This window comes from Electrophorus electricus, chromosome 14 (genome assembly GCF_041902795.1).
Source record: "Electrophorus electricus isolate QZ-2024a chromosome 14, ASM4190279v1, whole genome shotgun sequence".
NCBI lineage: Eukaryota > Metazoa > Chordata > Actinopteri > Gymnotiformes > Gymnotidae > Electrophorus > Electrophorus electricus.
In genome coordinates, this window is record NC_137510.1 from 17,324,378 (window position 1) to 17,347,815 (window position 23,438).

The window sequence follows — 23,438 nt, forward strand, 5'->3', positions numbered from 1 at the left end:
GCAGTACCACATATAATATACAAATGTGTGACAGTTGCCTTTAGAAAAAAGCTAAATAAAACCTTGGCTATTTATCAATAATAACAAGATTCTGTTCATTCTTTTAAAGTTTTATGTTTTTGTATGATTCATATTCTTACATTTTAAGATACTTATAAATAAGTTGTAAACATTAAATAATTGCCATTGCTGAACATTTTTGACTACAGATGGTCTAGTTGTTTCTAAATGATTGTTTCAAGATTGGACCAAATTCAGTGTCTAACACATCAATATGAGACAAGCATGTAAGTCTAGTCACAAGATTTAACCTTTATTTTACCACACAAGAACCTTGAGGTAAAAAAATGCTCTTTTTCAAGAGTGACTAGGCCAAGACAGCAGCATCAGGCCGTAACCTCACAAACACATACACATGCTCGAGAGAAAACATACTACTGGGGGACTGGAAGCAAAAGCCCTGTTACTTTGCCCAGTTACATTACTTAATCTTAAAATGTCCCCCAATAATTTTTTTTTTTTAATTAAATAAATGATCAAAAAAATAATAATTTCACATAAACACCTATTACTGTTATTGCCATGTACTTATTAGCCAATACTCTACATTTAAGATTTCTCAAAAGTAATCAGAGCCATTGATTACAATAGATCAAACTGAAAAGCTTGCCCAGCCTTGCTCCTTCATGTTTACCTACTGACTGCACAGGATAGTTAATGTTCTCACACCTTATTCCCATCCTGACTTTGCTTGGCGCTGTAGCTTGACTTGATTTGTCAGCACATCTGATAAAATAATCTAATATTGTGCTGGCACACCATAATATATTCATGCACTTCAGTGCAAAAGAACTAGTTTAATGCCTGGATAAGGCTTTGTTCCACCAATAATTAAATGTCATGATGAAAAATAGAAGAAACACAGCACATCTAGTCTAGATTAGATTTAGTGTAACTACACACTTGATACAATACTTTTAAAAAAGTATTTCTATTAAGTAGATCAATACTATGATGGTTAAATTGTAGAACCTACTTGTAAAACTGTAAACAAAAACACAATAATGAATCTCTGTATAAGTCTGAAGTTTGGACTCATGACTGTTATCTTTGACATCCTCACATTCCCACACAAAAGTTGTTTAGGCACTATTTGATTTCCGACTATTGTTCTAAAACCACAAGAGAAGGAACTGTATAAGGCTGCGGATGTCAAACTCAGTGACATGCATACAGTTTATGGAGCAAAACTTTAAACCTTGAAAATATGCAGCAACAACAACAACAACAACAACAACAACACAAATCTCTTTGGCCCAAGGCTATTCAGTGTGTCTACATAAATGTTAGAAAACATAATTCAGAATAAAGAGCTATTTAAAAGAAGGAAATAAAATGCATCCTAGGTAGATGTATGCTGTGCATGAGGTATCAGTCTCCTGTGGAAAACCACTTTTGGGTCTCCAATCCTGTTCACAGTTTGGTTGATTATGAATAAAGTCAGCAGCAAGTGTTCTCTCCTCTACATGAGGCTTTGATGGGTCCAGTACATTAGCCTGGGGCTTACCTACGAGTGTGATGCAGAGCCGGAGCAGCAGAGTGCCTGTGGCAGAGACCTGGAGAAAGTGGGATGGCCTGAGAGACTGGCGCACTGATACAGTGACTCATTTTTTCCTCTTCTTCCTCTGTGATGAGGCATCTTTTGATGTGAGCTCCTCAGAGGAGCTAGAGGGTTTGTGGAGTATGGAGGAGTCCTGAGATGAGTAGGAGGCTCTTTGGCCTACGTCTGAGCTGCGAGGGGGTGGGACTTGGCCTGAGCTCGAGGCAGGAGGCTCGATGCAGTGTCTTCCCTGAGGGGCTGAGGGTGCTTTGTGCGGACAGTGTGCCACCATGTGGCTGGCGCTCTGGCAGTAGTGGCACTTCTTGGGCTGAGGAGGGAGGACACACTCTTTGGCATGATGGTCCAGGCCACCACAATTATAACACCTGATGGAAAAGACAATCAAGATCAACAATAAAAAACGTACAGAAATAAAAGTGTTGCTTTTCTAGTATATGCTAGAAGTAAAGATTTTTTACTTTTTAAATAGTAATTTTAAAGTAATGTGTGAATGTGTATCAAAGCAGCAATTTTCAGTTCATTGTTTATAAATAAATAAATAACTATATAATATATGCTAACTTATAAAGTAATAATAACAACCAATAACCGTGCATCAAGTAATTCTCTTACTTGGTGTGAACCAGTTACCTTATTATCGATTAATATTAAAGGTGGTGGTATTAAAAAACCCATCTCCAAATATCCAAATTCATACAAAATTCATAAATAATGAAATGGTATTAGACCTAGTTGCCTACCTTATCTAATAAATGAAATATATATATCTAGGGTCTCTATGGCATTATATAACATGTACATTAATGCATACAGCTGATAAATGGTTACGCTGCATTCATGAGATTAAAGAAGAAACAGATTTTATGTTGTGTTACCAATTTTATGTGTTTCATCAATTATAATATGTTAAGCAATGGTTGCATGTTGTAGGCTTGGCTATAGGCTCTGATAATATGCATTTCTTACACCTCACCACATGGCCCATGGCCTCTTATTGAGGGAGAAAAAAAAAGAGAAAACCTGAGAGATAACTAAAAAATTCACTTCCCACACTTTTTCACATTAGCTGCTTCTCTTTCAGCATACAATGCCTTAAGCTTTAAGTTCCTCATATGTACACCATTCCTCATATGTGTAACACCCATGTTTTGACATACAAAAACTGCATACAGCTGTTTCTTCTAACTTCCATAAAGTTCAACATCTACTTTACTTGTACTTAAAGTACATGTTACTTGTACTTAAAGGACACTTAACGTACTTAACACATGTACCAGCTGTGTAAAAGAAAACAAACATCTGGTTCGGTTCCTGGTTGAACATGAGGTTTGAGGGGGTCCTCTGGTTTGGTTCATGGTTGAGCATGAAGTTTGAGGGGGGTCTTGCATGGTGGTACCTTCAATCAGACTGTGAACAGGAAGGGGGATGGGCAGCAGAATTTAGGGCTTGTCCTTACCCTCTGGCCTAAATGCTCGCCTCCCAGCCCCTGCCCCTGGTTAACATTCAAAATGCCATTCCCAAGACGCTCAAAGTACATAGCTTGGTCCAGTATGTTTTCATGTGCCATAATTTCAATAGACCCTTTCAGAGGCCTTTACCTTGAAGAGATATAGTTGAAAAAAACAAAAACAAAAAACTAAACTGTGATGTACATGTGCTTCTACTCATGAAAATTCAACCGGCAGTTCAATTTAAAATTAATCTAGATGCTGTAGATGAATCAGAATGAATAAATTCACAGCTTCTCCGGCGTCTTGAAGATGAGCTACTGCTTATGATCCACTGATATGGGCTCTGCTGTAAGGACAAAAATTCCTATCACTTTGCACAATTAATTTTGAATTAATTAACCATTGCATGTTTTAAACATTTTTTGCTCTGCAAAACATTAAACAAATTATTATATAGGCAGCCTAGTCTACACTGGCTGGATGGCTTGTTGTAATGCATTTTAATAGTATGTATATCATGTAAATTTTGGCTTTGCTGCACTCTGTATTTATCCACCAAAATAATGATGCTGTAACAACTCATGTCTTCATCCGAAAGCCAGCAAAAATAGCAGCAATTTAGCAGAGAAAAAGCTCTCATACAGTATTGCGATAAAACCATGGCAACAGGCATAGTCCCATGGAGAAACAGCTTAAGAGGCAGGGCTGCCTCTCACAAAAGGATTCTAAGGGACCATCCATCACTGTACAAAGTAACATAAAACACACAACATTAAATTCCTCCGACTTTAAAAAGTTAGATTCTTGACAATTATGGAACATTACAAGTAATACAACTAATACTAATAAACTAATTGCTTAGACCTTCATAAATGTAGGCTTGTACACTAATCGCCTAGCACCAACCTGTCTAGATGTAATCCAGCTCTGCATGGGTTCCATGAGAAAAGCCTGAATATCACATTAGCAGGAAGAGGTCAGGGACGGTACTGCCCACTCACCGGTCACCCTTTTGCTTTCGTTTCTGCTGTATGCTTTTCCCTTTGGGTCTCCTCTCGCTGCCAACGCAGTGGGCTCCTCCAGGGCCTGTCACCCACACACACTCCAGACCCTTGGAGGACTTCTTGAAGGTGAACTCCACAGTCTCGCCCTCCTTCAGACTCCGAAAGCCCTCCATGTGCAGTTTACTCTGAGGTGGAGCGTAAAGGTATATCCGAAACCATATGATGAAACGAGAGCAGAAAGAAGAAAACCATGTAATGTTACATCTGATCTTACATAAATGCCTTTAATGTGTGAGTGTTTCAAGGCTAGGTAATCCACATTATATTAACAGTAACAGTAAATCAATAGTAAATTAAGGAAAGACTAGTGGAAATCCTTTGCTGGAATCCAAGGATAAAATATATAATTATGTTGTGGTTAGTAAAAGGACATACTTGCTGAGAGCAGGACAGTTAAAAAATACAATCATAATTACAAGAGATAGCCCTAGATCTCTAGATACTACAGTACAGATGTGTATTCCTACCAAACATCTGACAAAAAATAACTTAATCATATTAAGTTTGAAGCAATTCTGAATAATCCATTGAGATATATATATATATATATATATATATATATATATATATATATATATTCATTCATCAGCTGTGCAAGCAAAGTACTTAAATAGTGTTTATTTTTATATAAAATGACATCATAAATATATCACTGAAAATAGAGCAAAACCCCACACCATTTTACCAGTAAACTGACTTGAAAAATTGGAGTTCAAAATCTGCAAATATTGGTATTGGTATAAATATTGCAAATACTGAATCTATAACCTGACATCCATGTAAACAATGGAATGGCAGGAGAAAAGAAAGTATTCAGGGACATATGGCACATATATCAAACATAAGAACATATCAAACTGTTTCATTACTTCATCTTGACAATTATATGTATTATTCTATTTTTTAAAATATTCTACTACATTTTATTCATTTAATAACATTTTCTAAAATTATTTAACAGTAATGTTATTGATTTTATTCCAAAACTATCTTTTCAGTTTAGACAAATATGTCAAAATCTTATAAGATAATTCTAATTGTAAAAATTATGAAAAAGGTCTGTATGAAATTTTATACATACAGTAAATAATTATTTTTACTGGTTTCCACTGAGTTGTCTGTTCTGCATCCTCAACTATAAAATCTGATTTGGACAATATAAATTATGATTTTTAAAAACATGAAAAAACAAATTGAAAATGCTTAAATCATACAATATCTAAATCATACAAATATCTATATTTCGAAGATTATTTTAGATATTTTAATTACTATAATAGTACTTGTGTATAACAATTTTTTACATGGGAAAAATATTTGTGTTACATTTATGCTTTATAATTATGATTAATTTCCAAAATACCATAATTCGGCAGGGAGTCAGGTATTTACTTTCTTATGGACCAAAAAAATAAATAAACATTTTTATCATTTATTAGCAATCACTGAATTAAGAAATGGATTCTGTACTACTCAAAATCAAAATGCTTTTACTCAAAAGAAGAAAAAAACAGGATATATATAATTTTTTATACTGAACCAACTATTTTTTAAACTGGCGATCACCCACAAGGGTAATAATTAAAGGAGAAGAACTCTTAAGATATTTGTTTGAGACCAATATTGCAATCTCAGCCTATCCTTTTAGAAGTGAATTGTCAGCCACAGGCTTGTACTGGCTTGACTGACAACCATCTTGGCAGTTTGGCTTGAAGGATGGATGAGGAGAGGACTTATAATAAACCACACTGAAGCCCTTCCTGGGACCATCAGAAAATGACGATTATAATCTTAAATACATCTAAAGGGCACATACATTTTCAAAAGAAAAAAGCAACAATCTGCATCCTTCTCAAAAGCAAGGAAATATAATTTTCAGGTACAAAGACAAATTTAGACTTTCAAATTAGGAACAGCATAGTGGATGAACATAGGGATGGATTTTGAGGGCTGAATCTGTAAACTGATCATAAATTACATCCTATTTTGGTATTTTCAAGAAAGAGTAGAATAATGACAACAAGAGATTACAAACTGTTTCTGGCAACCATGAGAGGCCACTCACTCAGAGGCATTTTTGCTCCTCCCAATAGAGATCAAGCATCTATGGATGACTCACAAGAGGAAGTCACGTGAACAGAAGGTGGCTTTTTTCATCCTTCTTCTTTTTTGAAGGAAAAAAGAGAGAAAAAAAAGCCATGAGCAAGAGAAACAAAGCCTGGTATTAGCTGAGAAGGGTGGGGCCTGCATGCCAAACGGTGAAATGGGCTGGTAGTTAATCTTACCAGGGGCCCACACAGTTCTCCCAGCATACTAACAAAATCAAAACTCAAAGGACAACGCAAGCATGCGAGCAATTAGGGCAATCACCCAACTGAAACTTACTGCAACTGCAGGTATCATCTAAAACAAAAGCAATCCTGAAGCTGAAAACCAATGCTTCTCTAACTTGTTTTTTCTCTTGTAGTTTCACCTCTGAGAGAAGGGTTCCAAGGAAACCCTCCCCCACACTCATATACCAAGGCTGAGCACAATAACCAGACACTTTTCAGAAGCCCCTAGAAATGTTCCATTTCATACCATTTCCATCCCTTATCAAAGCTGCAGCCATCCCCAAAAATGATCGTCATGAACAATATTAACCCCATCACAAGAATAACAGTACGAGAGCTTCACATTTCAAAGATAGTCACATGAGTGGTAAAACACACAAAGCAGAGTCAAATAACAAAACAGAGTCCGAAACTGGCAATCACTGACCTTGTTTAACCAAAACAATCTTAGAAATTGCACACAGTTAACATTGTATTGGTAGACACTATCCTTTTGCAATGATGAGAACCTTTATTTAAAGGTTCATCATTTAAATGTTAAAAGTCCAAACCTCACTATAGGTGACATTGTCGTCAAACTAGAACAGGGAATCCTACAATCTTTCTGTCAACCTATTAACTCTAACGACTATAGTTAAAATGATCAGGTCACGGGACAGCCATCACATAATGTAACAATCCTCACATATTGCCTTTACATAATTCCCATACAATTAATCTGTATATCTATAGTCTATGGCAATATTTCTGTTTACTGCAGGCAAACTTATAGGTAGGGGATACTATTTATAAGGGCACTCTACATTCAGAGTAAAATGGTGTGCCTTACAACATTAAATCAAACACAAGATATCAACTGAAACTGAAGGTACACAGTCAGATTCAAAGTGTGTACAGGTGTTTGGTCCAATCTTGCACAATAACACTCAATCACACTAATTAGCTCCCCTCAAAGAATAGAACTAATCAGTGAAATCAGATGTTTTGATGCATGGTCGAACAAATACCCATATACAATGTGGTGGTTCCAAATGCTGTGACCTGAGCACTATTACAAATATCCTACAAAGCTCACAATGCAGACATTCCCACAAAATTGAGAAAATTAGGTCAGTGTTCTATGAATACATTAAAATGTTAAATTATACACATGCACTGTGAGTCAAATGCTGTAATCTATTAACACAGGTGGTTTTTGACTACAAAGTGTTCATTTAAGGCAGTGCATCAAATAGGACTTATAAAACATTTATTACACTACCATCTATAACATTTCTCTCCACATGGCTGCTTAACATCAAGACTACAACTTCAAAACTATCATCAACCAACGATGTGTAACTTTGCTGAAGAACAAATCGGCCATTTACCGACACCCCTTTTCACTTCATTGCTCACTGTATGGATAAATAAGGACAGGAGCTTCGTTTAAACTGTCGTGGATTGATGTTACCAAATGGACCCAACAAATGGAAATGTAACAGAAAAAAAATAGCTTAAAATAACGGCGTGCATACTAGTCACTAGTCTAAAGTGTAAAATAACATAAATCCTTGTGACTTCGTCGTATTTTTGTCAAGACCGAACACATGCCAGTGGTGGCGAAAAATACTAGGTTTTGTATAGCGTAATCTAACCGTAACAAACTACGTCAACGAGACTAATTTTGATATTATGTAACCCACTACTACAGACGAGGAGAAAATAAAATAAGTCTACTAAAAAGTATGAATCTGGCTATCATGTCCAGTGGGCAAAATGTGAATGTAGGCCTACTCGTCTGAAGAGGAGGCCTAGTAGTAGAAGGGCAAACGTTATCTACTCCTTAAAGATCTTTTTCGGCGGGAGTTAAACTTACTTGGTGAACAAACACATCCAATGGAGGATCAATAGGATTTCCTCCGCGACTAGTCATCGATATGAATCCAAAGCCCATTCGTACATTAAACCACTTACAGTGGCCTGTGCCATACATGGGCAAGGGGTCAGTTCCTTCCACCGACTTGGGAGACGTCCGATGATTACCTCGACCAGTCCCCACACCTCCTGAAAGGTTAAAGAATAGGCATAGTTGGCGTGAGCTTTTTACTAGTTAGCAAGTAAGCCTAATAAAGCAGTCTTTAGTAAGACTGCGGAGTTTTGTTTCCTTGTGAATTTCTATAACTTATTTGGCTATTAATACAAATGCATAGCCTATAATTTCGAACATGCTAGGCTACTTATCGGTAAAATGAATATGTAGCATAACCCAAAATTAATCTTACTGCGATCTTACTGAAGTGTACTAAAACAAAACAGGTGTGCTTTGTGTCTTAAAATGCCATTCTAAACTATTATGCACACCGACATAACCTGCTTATTTTTACTTCAATGGATAAACATACGTTACAACGAGCATTTCAAATACACGGCGCCACAGTGAACTAGCTACAACACCGAGAGCACTGGCGGGGACGGTCTGAGCAGTCTACGTCGGTACAACCATAGGATACCTTCGGCCATGTTTTTCCTTGGCTCCCTTGTTCCAAACTTCGGAGTGTGTAAATCCTTCGATGGAAGTGTTTGATCCTCTTCATAAATGTTATATAATGCTTTAAACAAACCATAATGTAACGGGCATGATCTGGAGTGTGCAGTACAACAGACGCTCTTTTTTGCATCTAGTACACTCCCCCCCGTTCACTCATTCTCATTCTCTCCGCCCAATTCAGCTCCCATGCGCGCTTATGCCAATTACTGGCATCTCATTTCTCTTCGAGTCCTCATTTTGAGGGAGGGGACCGGCGAGACTTGGCCTCGGGAAGAGCCAATCGTCGTTGAGTCTGATAACCCTCATTCACAGAGAATCCTTACTGAAGGCGTTAAATGTTAAAGCTAAATAATAATAAACAAAGCTTAGGCCTTTTGTTGTTCACTAGAGAGAAAGATGAGAGAGAGAGACTGATGTGTAGTGAAATGATGTCTAGCTTTTATTTAGGTACTATATAAAACTGCAGAGCTAACGGTTAAGAATTATTGACATGTAGCTAGTAAACAGTAAGCTTGGATTTTCATAGTACGTGTCATTATCCATATGTATAATTATTTGTTAAGCACCCTAGTTAGTTTAAAGCCTAAACGTTATATTGACGACTGCTGGACCTCCTGTAGTCGAGGACAGGTACATAAGCTCAGTTACTCATATTATTTGCGATTTTACCGTGGCCTATATGCATACGTAAAAATACATATTTTTAAACTAATATTTGAGGGCAACATAAATTTAGTCAGTCATATAGTCTATTTTCAGAAGTTCAAAAACTCAAGACAAACTCAGTACAAACGTTTTTGGTTATATGGTTTTCATGTAAGGCTATTTGGGACAACAATGAAAGTCACGTTTTAGATCTAACAATTTTAACCATGGTAACGAATCTAACAGAAGTTCTATATCGTTCAAATCCTTTGTCTTTCAGTCGTATTGTCCTACAAGCTTTTTTCAACAAATCCAAAACGCGTGTTAAATCATGCAGATTTTGTTTTCAAATCAAACTAGTTCCGAAAAAAATAACGTTGTAACAATAGCCTTATGTAGACCATCAGTGCTGGAAACATCCTCCTATCTTAACTCCAGTTCTTAACTTCAAAAGAATGCCTCGAAAGATCTCAGGCTTGATTTGTAAATCGTGGTGAACGACTAAACGGAGCCAAAAGGACAAACCAGTCAAAAAGGTACAATAGGTACAATAGGGGCACGTTTCCCCTAGTTGAACAGTTAACAGAAATTGAATGATCGGCTGTTAATTTCAGAACATGAAACTGAACTTGTTTGAAAATAATTTCAGTTGTCTAATCCGGTAAATAATCATCATTATTATGATTTACAATGATTTTGATTAACTGCACATTATTTTCATGCACAGTTACTCTTTGTGTAAACAGCCATTGCCCAGATTTTAAAATAAACTGAAGATGGGTTGGGGTTAGGGTTCCCTTCATCCAAAGAAGTATCTGCTTGTAGCTGGTAGACCAAATATTGTTTTTGCTCATTTACAATAAAAATCGCGTTGTAACAAATCATCATAATATATTTTCACCTCAGAAAGATAATTAAACACTTATACAAAAAGATGTGGAAATTTAAGGAAACCGTTTGCTTTCAGTCAACAGAAATTCTCCAAATAATGTGAAGATTTGACCAGTATCTAGATGCAATTATAGCCCGCACAAATATCTTATAACGTTCCTATCAAGTGGGCTGAGGATTATTTTCTCCAGATCCTTTAAGATACTTGCTTCTATAAGATAAACCATAACATAGGATAAGTTAATATAGATCTATTTAAAGGAAATGTTGGCCCTAATGTACCATTTTAGTCGCGCCTAAATACTATCTTAAAAGGAAAGAACGTTTCGGTGGACTACTTTGATTTAAGCGACTTATTCATGCACACAGCATGGATTTCCATAGTTGTTGTAAATTCGTTTAGGGTGGCTAAATTACCCATACCGCGCAGACTTCTTTGGCGTCTTTAAAAGGAAACGTGTCACCTACTGATAGTGTCAGATACGCTGCGAATGGTGACTTCACTAGGCACGTGGGGGTTGGTAAAGTTTGTGAGAACCTGTGAATAGCGCTTTATGCAGGTCTTCTCTCTCTCGCTCGCTCGCTCTCTCTCTCTTTCCTCCCTTCCCCCAATGTAAAAATCTTAAGTGAAAAAAAGCCCTAATTTGCTTCAAACTGCTTCGCTTTGCATCCATGTGTAAATTTAGCGGCATCTTTACTCTTACGCTCCAGCTCACATTCCAAAAGCAATTGCAGCAATGGGCTATTTAGGAGTGGAATAATGTTGTATGTGTAAACGTAATGATATACGGACGGTAATGATTATGTGTACTTGCAGTCTTTGCAGTTGTGTAAACTTCAATTTTCAGTTAAGTTCATGTAGGCAAACATTTCAAATATAGAACTTTGTTAATAATAATAATAATAATAATAATAATATTTTTGAAATTAAATGTATGAAAAATACAACGCCTATACAGCCAGCTACGTATGCCGAAGCGCTTTAGGCATCCACAAAGGAAACGTAAGCATCAAAACGTGACACTGCATACTACTCTCAACAGGCACAAAACATATACAGCAAACATTTCACTTCCTGCGTTATTATGTCTATATAGCAAGTAAACAGGCAACGATATGGGTCAGACAGAGCCTATCATAAGACTCACGTATTCGGTATAAGACGTTAGATTTTGCTAAGATACATTTTAGGGTTTATGAACAGGCTTTGGCTTAAGCCATACAAGCAGCTAGTTGTAGCCTATTGTTCTACAACGCTGGGCACGGAGTAGCTCACGGCGACCGCATTAAATCCACACACCCACCTGATGGCGCGGAGGCAGAATCTTGAGAGGTCATTGGCTTCTCAAATACCTAGGCACCCCCCAACAAACAAACAAACAAACAAACAAAAACAAACATCCCCCCCGCATTTTAACAATATTCATATCAACAATATTCATATCTCTTAAATTTTAATACTTTAGCCACTAATATATGAACAACATGGGCAACCTGCATGAAACAAAACAGTCTAAAAATAAGTCTGAGTAAGTAAGTGGCGAACTGGCTAGATCTACAACAAAATTTGCTTTTATTTGCTTTCGGGACATTATGACTGTCTTCTTTTAAAGTAGAAGCAAGATGGCTTGTGTAGACACTCATAGCTAGTTATAATGCTTGACCCCTGCTGAATGCTCTTCTTGTGTATATCTGTGTATGTCTTATGATAGAATAGACAGAGAAACACCGTGGAGAGGATGGCTGTAGGCTACATCTGAAGTTATGTTTTAGATAGATAACACCAATATTTTTGCTATTATCGTTTTAATGCAGGTAGTAAGAAAAACAATTCTAAAAGGTTTAGGCTTCACATTCACAGAGGGGCTGGCCTCCACGAAATTAACCTCAAAGAAACGGTTTTGAAAGAAAATGAAGTGGCTGCTAATGAACCAGTAATTCCAATCAGTAGCCTGATATAAATATGAACCCAGAAAAACAATCACACACACACACACACACACACACACACACACATTATATATAGAGGCTATAAAGACATTATAAATATATTCCCCCAATTTACATACGTGTCTGTTATTTTCTTAGGGATATGGATAGTTGGGATCCGTTGTATGAGATATTAGATTTATCAATGCTGCTTTAATAAAGCATTATACTATAAAACCTCTAAAACTCTTTACCTCGAATGAGATAGCTTTATGCCTACGCTTTTGCAGGTATTTAGCGTCCTTGGATAAAAGCAATACTGTTCCAATTGTAGGCTAATAATGGGTAATTAATTGTGATCTACGCCCCCTTGTGTCCAGCTTCGGCAACTTCCAGTAAAAAAGGCTACAGAAATTAGGGATTGTTAAGAGTTAATTTTCGTAATGTTTATGTCAGACATACCGTATCTTTATATTTAATCTCAGTTTACAGAAAACCCTAGCCCAAGGTAAAAGGTTTTCTGAGTCATTTCTGTAGAAATATCTGCAAAACTATAGGAAAATCGATTGGATGTGAGCCAGAATCCACGCGTTTTAATGCAGTAGACCATTACGTATGAACCCGGAAGAATTGCCTACACTGCTTCATTTCTAGGTATTTAAAATATATACTTTCTTATTAAAGTTAACTCCGCTAATGATTTTGACTCCATATTTTGAAACATTTTTGAGGTTATTCTGTATGATAAAGTAAGTTAAGTGATCCGCAATGTTTCGTTAAGGCGTAAGCTGCTTACCAGTTCGCCATTGTAGATGTAAATAAAACGGTTTCTAAGCACGGGACATTGTCAAACGCTTGGAGTATCCCAGGTTGGTATCATGCATCAAAAGCAGTGTGGTTCCTTGGCCGATTCCTGTCGGTGTTTTATTTTCGCGCTACGGTAACTCATAGTGCATACTGATCAGTCTTCTTGCATCAATGCAAGCTCACCTGCCCGACACGATAGCGCCAAAGGATTGGAGACCCCTTCGCAGCAGTAAATTGAAACGGGCATCTTAATTCTACGGCTTCTCTACAAAAACATGGATCCTGCGATGTAGCCTATATCCTACAGACAATAAACAATTTAGTAGAACATCCAACTAGCCTATGACAATCAAAGCACTGACTTTACTAAGAAACTGTTGTAGCTAACTGCTCTTTCAACGAAGCTTTTGATCATCTCATGCCACTATGCGTTGTAGTAGTACAACGCATAGTGGCATACAGTTGTAGTAATGTGAGCCTTCTGGAACCTATTTGTCAGACGCAGGTTGATAACCACTACTGATTTAGTGATGGAAGATCACCATACTTGGTGAGCAACTTCTTATTTGAAAATTCCTGAAATTTTAGAGAACAGTGGTATTGTTATCGAACATGGCTACGTTACACTGTAAACCTACGGAAAAAGTAGGGCTAATGAAAGCAACATAAACTGCATTAAACAATTAGGTCATAGACTAATGCAAAAAAGAAAAAAAAACTCTGTTACGCCTACTTTGCCGCTGTATTGATATTGAAAATATTTAGAAATGATAATAGGTCGATATAAACGATAAAAAATATGACGATACATTTATTTAGGAGAATATTTTTGGAAAAAGTAGAAAATGAGTCCACGAACTAAAAAACTACATTTCCCATTTTGCACCACGAGCAGAAGTAATGAAAACAGGAAGAGCAAGGAAATAATGTCAAATGAATCGGTGAGATGCGACGTGTCTGTTATTGTTAGATTGAACAGTCCGATACCATCCCTAGATCAAATGAATAACAAAATGGATTTCGTTAAACGTATATGAATTAAGCATCATAAGCGTAAGTACACCCGTTTCATCAAGGAATTTCCTTCTCATATGATGGAACGGGCGATGGAGCAGTTAAACGTACAGCTGAATCGGCTGACGCGCTCTCTACGCCGCGCTAGAACAGTGGAACTCCCCGAAGGTAAGATCGTCAGAATCACCGAGCGAATTTTGGCTCTGTGATTCATTTCATTAATTGTGGCTCTGTGGATCAGTTAATTAGAGGATAACGTTTTTAACTTAAGTACAAGCCCTGTTTTGTGGCATATTCGTTTACAACTCCTTAATTCAATGTATGAATACAACAAAGCATACCTAACATAACTTCACGTCTAAGTTGCATGGTGTCTAGTGGCGTGGTGGCTAGGCTGCATGCGTAGTTATGAAGCGTGTTGTTGTAGTTAACGATAGCATATAACAACAGGAAATCTCACCCCTATGTCCCTATGTACCTGGTTGCTTTACCATCACTTAATAGTTAACAGGATATCCTTTTTGATTTTAAAATCCTCAAACATACCTGCATCCACAAACATCGATCAACACTGTTATTTACATTAATAGCGATAGTGCTTGGTTGTCTCCATAGAAGTAAACTTTATGATGGCATACTAGGCCTGAGTCTAAAGACATCATTAAGTTAGAACCCTGTCACAGGGTATATACACAGGCATTGTATGTATGTATGTATGTATGTATGTATGTATGTATGTATGCATGCATGCATGTATGTATGTAGCCTATATGTAAAAAAAAAAAAAAAAAAAAGTAATTTAATGATAATTCAAGATTATTTAAGATTGGGTCTTTAGTCTACATTTAAAGACGGCCAGGAACTACACTGTAATGAAAGGTAGTGGGAGCTGATTCCACCATCTGGATGCTAGTACAATAGAGTTTTGAGGCTGAAATCTAATGCCTGTTTGTTTTGGTTAATTCTGACCTGTTGAGACTAACATGAAGCTAGTGTACTTAATCCTCCCCACAGACAATGAGACAGCTGTCTACACCCTCATGCCTATGGTGATGGCTGACCAACATAGGTAGGGCTTTATGGCAACAAAGCTTCAGTTAAAAATCCTGTGGTTAATAAATCCTACCTGAGCTGCTACTTCAATGCAAAGATTTGTTTGTTTACTCCTCTAGATCAGTCTCAGAACTGCTCTTGAACTCCAAGTTTGATGTTAACTATGCATTTGGGCGAGTAAAGAGAAGTCTTCTTCATATTGCTGCCAAGTAAGGAGCCATTTGAGTGTCTTGTGGCCTGTGTTGTTTTTACTCTTCAACACAAAATATCAAGTTCAAATTAATGTCATTTCCAGTTTAGTGTGTCACCTCGTTGATGTTTTTTTTTAATCTGTTGACCAAAAAAATGGATGAAGACAGTTTCATACAGTACAAACAAACAAACAAATAAACAAAGACCACCCCATGAATATCAGATGAGGGTACAAGCCTCCAAATCATCTGCTTCTGCTGTGGGAGCTGTAGCTGAGTTCACTGCCGCTATTTCTTGTCCTCTCAGCTGTGGCTCAGTCGAGTGTCTGGTTCTGTTACTAAAGCGAGGCGCAAATCCAAACTACCAGGACATCTCTGGCTGTACCCCACTCCATCTAGCAGCAAGAAATGGGTAAGCAGCTTCTCTTTCTACAGTGATGCACTATTGCCACCTACAGGCTACAAAGTATCCTTGATGATATACACCACATTTCTCAAACAGCATAAACAATATTAGAATTATATTATAGTTTTATAGAATACTGCCTTTTTCCAGCAAAAAATTGACTTAATTCCTGTGATATTAGTTGTGGAAATAATTTGAATATGTATACCAATTTTTACAGGCAGAAGAAGTGCATGGGCAAACTACTGGAATACAGTGCAGATGTCAACATCTGCAACAACGAAGGTCTTACTGCTGTAAGTATACTGCTACTGCTGCCAACTGCTGCTGATAGCTGTTGGTACTCAATCAACCAACAATCTATAATTTACCCTTGTAATAAATATCCATCCATCCATCCATCCATCCATCCATCCATCCATCCATCCATCCATCCATCCATCCATCCATCCATCCATCCATCCATCCATCCATCCATCCATCCATCCATCCATCCATCCATCCATCCATCCAGGGGCTTCATGTGCGCACAGTGGTCAGGGGCCATGTTTTTCTCACCGTGATGATCATTTTATTGCCTCACCTCCCTGTCTTTCCTGTGTATGTAGATTCACTGGCTGGCAGTGAATGGAAGAACGGAGCTGCTTCATGACTTGGTGCAGCATGTGTCCAATGTAGATGTGGAGGACGCCATGGGTCAGACAGCCTTACACGTGGCGTGTCAGAACGGACACAAGACTGTAAGATCATAATCTATTATGAGATCACCGTGCACCACTACACTGTAATATTTTTATGTGAGTAATACATTTTGACATTCTGAGTTTGCATCATGTATAGTGAAATATTACTAAAAGGACCAGCTAAGGTTGTTCATTATAGAGGTTTAAGTTTAGTAGTGGTGGTGCAGTCATTGGCTTTATGTATTAGACCCAGATTGGTGTACATCATGTATTGAGTAGAGACCTACATGACACTGGTACTGTCTCACTAACACTGGGGAGAAAACTTTGTAGGGGTAGATTTTGTCCAAGCTATAGTATTTTGGACATTTTCGAAACTATTTTGCTATAAAAGCTGTATGGGGGATCAAACATCTTAAGTGTTTTGGTTGGCTGTGTTATAAGGTAGGCATTGAAAATTTAAAGATACTCATGGGACAATTGTGTGATGGCTATGTCTGTTGGTCCTGTCTGCTGATGGTGCTTGTTTGTGGTGGTTTTCACAGACAGTGCTGTGCCTCTTGGATAGTGGAGCAGATATCAACAGGCCAAATGTATCAGGAGCGACGCCTCTCTACTTTGCTTGCAGGTGACTGGGTCTCCACCATCGCTAATGTTAATCACAGCAAGGCAGCTGCTGCAGAATGAGATTTGGAATGACACTCCTTAAGCCTGCAAATGGTGTGCGGACTCTGAAGAAGTCGCTGTCACACTGGAGTAGTAATTTCTGCTACTGCAGGTTCTAACTATGCATCCAAAGTTGTGAGTTAAGAATAATAGGAGGAACCCTATCAGTCACTGTCAAATGGGTAGACTAATGAGGCTGCCATTTGATGAGAGTGCAGTGACTGAGGAGATCTTGCTTTTGTCTTTCGTTGTGTATCATGTCTGACACGGTTGGTTGAGCTGGGTTGCCGAGCAACAGTGCTCCCCATTCTCTCATTTCAATTACAAACAGCAGTAGATATCCGTCTTTCCTTAGTTGCTTATATACACAAGAAAGGTTTTTCTAATAGATTATTCAAACATTTTGTTAAGTCAGGGTTCAGTGGTGAGTTCTGAAAGCTTTAGTATCGGTCATATCTGAAGGTGGCATTCAAGATGTTTGTGTGGAATTTATTTGTTGTGTTTTTGATGATGGTACCTGTCTCTACTTTATCTATGAATTTTAAGCCCTCTTTGGAACTGATTTCAAACAAGCATGCAAAAAGTGTTAAAAAAAATGCTAGAGCTTGTGTTACTTGGATTGAGCCTGAGCTGTTCCATGTACCGTCAGGGTTGAAAGTCAAATGATTGGCTAAGTCACAGGTCTTTGGACAGTGATGTACTGGTTATACTGGGCCTCAGCATAGTGAATATTATATCAAGCATTATCACTCTCCTTCAAGCATGCTGCTGCACCTGGGTAACACTGTGACTGATGCCTTGAGATTATGTAAAGGTAGACCTCGTGCTTTAGAGGACAGCACTCCTCATGCTTGCATGTGATAAGGAGACGATAAATTGCATTGAAAAATAATGATATGTAAAAATGTATCAGTATCTAAAATACTCATTGTACCTTTTTCTCAAGGTTAGAGGTAAGATCCACTTGGGGTTACTGTGGTGGTGTTTTGGGTTTGCTTAGGTGATATTAGTGTTAAATGCAAATGTGAGAGATCTGTTCACTTTGTCTTCCAGCCATGGGCAGAGGGACACAGCCCAAATACTGCTTCTCAGGGGGGCCAAGTACTTGCCAGACAAGAATGGGGTCACACCACTTGACCTTTGTGTGCAGGTGAGCACATGGCATACAGAGGATCATGGTGTACACTGATGTGGGTGCACTTATTCATCTGCATTCTCACTCTTCTCCTGTTAAGGGTGGCTATGGGGAAACATGTGAGATTCTCATCCAGCATCATGGGAGGCTCTTCCAGACCCTCATTCAGATGACCCAAAATGATGACATTAAGGAGAACATGGTGAGAGATTTTCTTTTGTCTCATATTTTCTTTTCTTTTCTTTTTTCTTTCTTTCTTTTTTTTTTTTTTTAAAGACAAGGTTTTTAGAGTTTTTTGACATGAAAAATGTGTGTGTGTGTTGGTTTGTATGTGTTGGGGGTGTGTTCAGCTCAGGCAGGTTCTAGAGCATGTGTCTCAGCAAAGTGACTCCAGTTACCAGAGGACACTCACCAGTCTGGCTGAGGTGGCCACTACCAATGGACACAAGCTGCTGAGGTAGGCTTCATCCCAGCTTCATCCCTCCCTAAAGTTTCAGCCCAGCTTCAACCTGGCCTTAAGGTCCTTCAACTTCCTCTCGTCCACAAAAAAAGAAAGAAATTCAGTATATGGTCTGTTCCTGCATAAACTTTCTTTCTTTCTTTCTTTTCAGTTTGTCTAGTAACTATGAGGCCCAGATGAAGAGCCTGCTCCGAATAGTACGGATTTTCTGCCATGTGTTCCGGCTTGGCCCATCCTCCCCAAGCAGTGGGAATGACATGGGATACAATGGGAACAAAACTGCACGCAGTCAGGTCTTCAAGGTCAGTGTGTTCTGCATTGAGCCAGGCCTTTATCTCTGTTACAGCAGGGGCTGTGAACATTAATCCTCTCCCTGAGACTCAGAGATGCCATTCAGTGGTTGAGGGATTTGTCCTGAAGAGGGCGCTAGCTGCTTGAACTCCCCAGTGGAGAACATATTACACTCTTAACTCAGCCCTGCATTTCCTCTGCTTCATCTCTTTTACCAACCATTATGTTTGTTTACATGAATTTAATATGAATTATTTAACAGAAAGTGAATTTAGGGATAATTTAAAAATTGGACAGAGAGTGAAGGTAAATCTTTACCTTGTGAGGCACCATGTCCTCATATGACAATTTGAAACTTGGCTTTGCTGTGTCCTGGGTTCTCAGGAGATTAAAAATCCTGGACTATTTTCACATATTGCTTTTTTGCAAGTAATTTTTTCTTCATATACTTCTCAATGCTAGATAAAAGATTTTTGCACACGTCTTGCTGGTATTTCTTTTAGGCTTTAAGTACTGCGGTGATGTTATTACTATTCATAATGACTCCTGTCTCACAGCCTTCATGTTGAAATGTTTCAGATGGTGCAGTATGACTGACTTTTGAAATGAGTGAAGGTCAATTTAACACACAAAATCCAATGCAATATGACAAAAATATAAGCTATTTGTATTGCGCTATTAAGCTATCATCTTTCTCAAAGTTGTAAGATGGAAATAAAAGATCCTGAGATCCTGAATTTCCAGTATTTTTCTTTTTAACTTTGTGCACAGTCATGAACAGTAATTACAGTACTACATTTCTACATTTGAAGATGAGGTGTCTTAATCTGTTTATCCTGGACAGAACTTTAAAAGATCATTATAATTGCAGCAATTGATCTTCATCTAACTTTTGCTTGTAATGTGCTAGAACCGTAAATATGAGTTTATTCTGTTAAGTGAAAAATTTAAAAAATGAACAACCTCTTGTTCCTTTGTGACTATTTGCAAAGAGACTGAGGTATGGTTTGACTTGCGTCTGAACTGTCTCTGCTGTTCCACAGCCACTGGAGCTGCTCTGGCACTCTCTGGACGAGTGGCTGGTTCTCATCTCCACTGAGCTGGACAGGAAGGGTGGGGATGTAGTGGCATCTTCTCCAGGAAGAGACATTGCCTCGCTCTTTCTGAAGCAACGAGACGCTGACCCCTCTGTAGCCAAGGAAAGCCCTGTACTGCTGCCCCCATCACTGGACCCCGAGGTCGTCATGAAGGCACCTGACGCTTGTGTGGATGGTCAGGATGTCATCTCCATGACAGCCAATCGTCTGAGTGCTGTAATACAGGCTTTCTACATGTGCTGCTCCTGTCAGATGCCACAGGGGTAAGAATGACCTCTCTCCCCTTACCCTGAGTTCACTTTTCAGATCTCTGCTCATGCTTGGTTCATTCACATAAAATCACTAAAGCAAAAAAGTGGTGGTCTCAGACTGTTTCAGTCAGGTTAACGTGTCTAGGTAGAAGGTCTGTGTCTAATAAAATCCTGAAATGGGATTAGATTTCCAATATTTTTTGTTAACGTCTGTTAATGAAAATGCATGTTTTTATACTCAAAATGGATTTGAACCAACTGCTGAATAATTAATTATGGATTAATAGATGTGCATTAATGTTGAATATGACAATATTCTAAACATGAAAGGTAGAAATTATTCCATTAAGGATAAACAGCTTTACTGAGTATTAATTATTCTTTCACCCTCATATTCATTGAACATCTGGTGTGGTTTTTGCATCCATTACATTAACGTAAGCACTTCACATGATGTGCTCAGGATTTAGGAAATGAAATCTCTTAAAGTACCAGAAATTCCAACAGCCAGCTCAAAATATTTGTATGCAATACAAACTGTATTTTGTAGCTAAATGATGATGAATGTGTTTTGGTCAGTATTTAACAAACCATCCCCTCCTTATCGATGCCTGCGGTGTAAGACAGAGGTGCAGCTCCGCTATAGGGTGGTGACAACCATCATGTCACTCTCACAGTGAGAGACCGTCATGCATGATAGGCAGAAAAGATGTTTCAGTGTTTTTTTTATGATTGCTGGAATACCAGCTAATTGGACTAATTTGTAATTTCTTGTCTACACAAAAGGTATGGTAATGTTTGATCCCTTCTTGTTGCCTCCTGTTCACAGACTCCTTGAAAAAATCGCTGCAGTAGTTTCAAAAGAGTTTTGGCAGCCGACTTATGGTGAATGGGTGAATGAAGGATTTCATTCTAAGTGCTGTACAGCTTCAAGTGTTGGCCACAGGGGAACAGCTAAATGTTCCTGGTAAAGAGCAACACTGTAGTTGTAGATCTAAATTGTTTTAGATGAGGACAATTAAAGGAATTTCTCCTGAGTGACCTTGATGCTGTGTCAGTATTATGTATAGAAGGCATTCCAAGCTAAGAGAGCCATAAGAGAAAAATGCAGTAGACTGCTTTGCTTGAGAGAAGGCTGTGAATACTAATCGTACACCATCGTCAGCTGTTGCCTTTTTCTCCACATAAACAGCATGAATCTTTTCATCAGCACTCCCCTCTGTGTAAACGCCTCTGAAATAAATGAGCGAATAATATCTCCTCGTACTTCTTCTCCATAAGTCGCCCCTGAAGCTTTGTAACTGCATGTAATTAGAATATTAAATAGAGCTTTAATTAGCACAGAATTGATGATCTCTTAATGGCAAGTTCTAGGGAGAGGTCTCCCCATCTTCTGTAGTTTTTACTGCCCTTCTCATTAAAGGCTGAAGGTGATTATTTCTCATTGGAAAACACTCTTAAGTGTTAAGCATAGTGTTTGCTGATGAATCAATCAATGACCGCAGCAAGACTCACATATCTGTCTGTAATTTAAGGCACATAACTATAATACAAGCTTTGAAAAGGGTGTTCTTTCTTGGCTATGGTGTTTCGTTCTCTGAAATCTGTTCAGTTTTTCTTTCTCTTGTCCAACTAGTATGACGTCTCCTCGTTTCATCGAGTTTGTTTGTAAGCATGATGAAGTACTCAAGTGTTTTGTAACCAGGTAAGTGATGAGCACCTTTCTGTTCCTCTATCCTTTCTAAGTCAAATAGTTAACACTTTATCTGCATTTTCCATTCTTGCCTTTTATCCCAGGAACCCCAAGATCATCTTTAACCACTTCCATTTCCTGCTGGAGTGTCCTGAGCTCATGTCTCGCTTCATGCACATCATCAAAGGCCAGGTAGGCCAGGTGGCATGCAGGTAAAAACTGCACTCTGATTGGCTCCTGGCATCCTCATCTCATTTCCCCTTCTGTGCCGCAGCAAGCCTGGGGCTTGTGCTTGAGTGACTTTCAAATGCCTGTCTCTCTCTGCCAGGATCATTTAACTGCGTTATTATACAGCAGATAACACTTGTCTTAAGTCCCGTTATATAGCTTCGTAAATTTTAAGTGCTGCTTTGCTGTGTGGTGTGCACCAAGTTTTCATCTATTCATGTTTGAGCTGCAGCTCTCTGAGCCTCGTTACCTCCAGATTATGCTCCACTGGGGAATACAGTGCCATTTTAATTACAGATTTTAACCTGCTGAATCTGATTTCATCTCCTGATTTTCCTCTCCGTGTGCTCCTGGTGCCCTGGGGGAAAGAGTTCCTTTCAGTCAGATTAATTTCCACTCTTGCAAACTTCTCCTCCTATGCCTTCAGAACAAAGCCATTCAGATATTATGCAAATGAGTGGCAGCTTCTTGTCTCCATGTAGGCAAAGCATTTCTTTTCTCCATCTTCTCGACTTGATTCTGGCAGCTTCTATGGTTTAAAGTGTAATGAGTGGTTAACTGATTGAGAAGGCTCCTCTTCTGAGGCCCAGGTATAGGACTTTAGGGTCTAATCAACATAGAGGTTTTAAAGCCCATCTTACTCACCCTGTCCACAGCCCTTTAAGGATAGGTGTGAGTGGTTCTACGAGCACTTACTGGCTGGACAACCCGACTCTGATATGGTCCATCGGCCAGTCAATGAGAACGACATTCTTCTGATTCACCGAGGTACCAGAAGTAATAGCCCAGATTTTTGAAGGCTTCTGCCTCAGAGAAGACCCTGTTTATGCACTAACTCTCCAGAGCTTGGGGACTTTAACCTGTACCTCTTTCTCCACCCCTCTCAGAGTCGATATTTCGCAGCAGCTGCGAGGTTGTGTCGAAGTCCACCAACGAGAAGTTGAAGAAGGGCATCGCTGTACGCTTTCATGGAGAAGAGGGAATGGTCAGTGTGAATAC

General features: G+C 38.5%; 2 protein-coding genes across 9 annotated transcripts in view; one reads left to right on the forward strand and one right to left on the reverse strand.

Annotated features, from left to right (window-relative positions):
* Window positions 1-13,917, reverse strand: LOC113588148 (protein lin-28 homolog A-like). Of its 4 annotated transcripts, XM_081695749.1 has the most exons (6): window positions 13,261-13,917; window positions 11,840-11,888; window positions 8,328-8,515; window positions 4,074-4,261; window positions 2,883-3,028; window positions 1-1,986 (listed from the first exon to the last, which is right to left on the reverse strand). In XM_081695749.1, the coding sequence occupies exons 2-6, from the start codon at window positions 11,871-11,873 to the stop codon at window positions 1,781-1,783; spliced, it is 762 nt and encodes a 253-aa protein (XP_081551875.1). In that variant the 5' UTR covers window positions 11,874-11,888; window positions 13,261-13,917; the 3' UTR covers window positions 1-1,780. The 4 variants fall into 4 exon arrangements, with proteins under 4 accessions (XP_081551875.1, XP_081551877.1, XP_081551876.1 ...); XM_081695751.1 differs by lacking the exon at window positions 2,883-3,028; XM_081695750.1 differs by lacking the exons at window positions 11,840-11,888; window positions 13,261-13,917 and adding an exon at window positions 8,962-10,032.
* The window catches only part of hace1 (HECT domain and ankyrin repeat containing E3 ubiquitin protein ligase 1), a 16,991-nt gene continuing 6,446 nt past the window's right edge, over window positions 12,894-23,438 (forward strand). For 2 of the 5 annotated variants that reach the window (XM_027027223.3, XM_081695744.1), the window contains exons 1-16: window positions 14,221-14,453; window positions 15,300-15,354; window positions 15,458-15,547; window positions 15,837-15,941; window positions 16,156-16,231; window positions 16,544-16,675; window positions 17,164-17,246; window positions 18,338-18,434; window positions 18,520-18,621; window positions 18,770-18,876; window positions 19,031-19,181; window positions 20,214-20,530; window positions 22,155-22,223; window positions 22,316-22,403; window positions 23,096-23,207; window positions 23,327-23,424. In XM_027027223.3, coding sequence (XP_026883024.2) covers window positions 14,363-14,453; window positions 15,300-15,354; window positions 15,458-15,547; window positions 15,837-15,941; window positions 16,156-16,231; window positions 16,544-16,675; window positions 17,164-17,246; window positions 18,338-18,434; window positions 18,520-18,621; window positions 18,770-18,876; window positions 19,031-19,181; window positions 20,214-20,530; window positions 22,155-22,223; window positions 22,316-22,403; window positions 23,096-23,207; window positions 23,327-23,424 — 1,773 coding nt within the window. In that variant the 5' untranslated portion in view covers window positions 14,221-14,362. Of the gene's footprint in view, window positions 13,119-14,220; window positions 14,454-15,299; window positions 15,355-15,457; window positions 15,548-15,836; window positions 15,942-16,155; window positions 16,232-16,543; window positions 16,676-17,163; window positions 17,247-18,337; window positions 18,435-18,519; window positions 18,622-18,769; window positions 18,877-19,030; window positions 19,182-20,213; window positions 20,531-22,154; window positions 22,224-22,315; window positions 22,404-23,095; window positions 23,208-23,326; window positions 23,425-23,438 lie in introns of those variants that run through there. The other 3 variants (XM_027027225.3, XM_081695742.1, XM_081695745.1) reach the window with 3 other exon arrangements.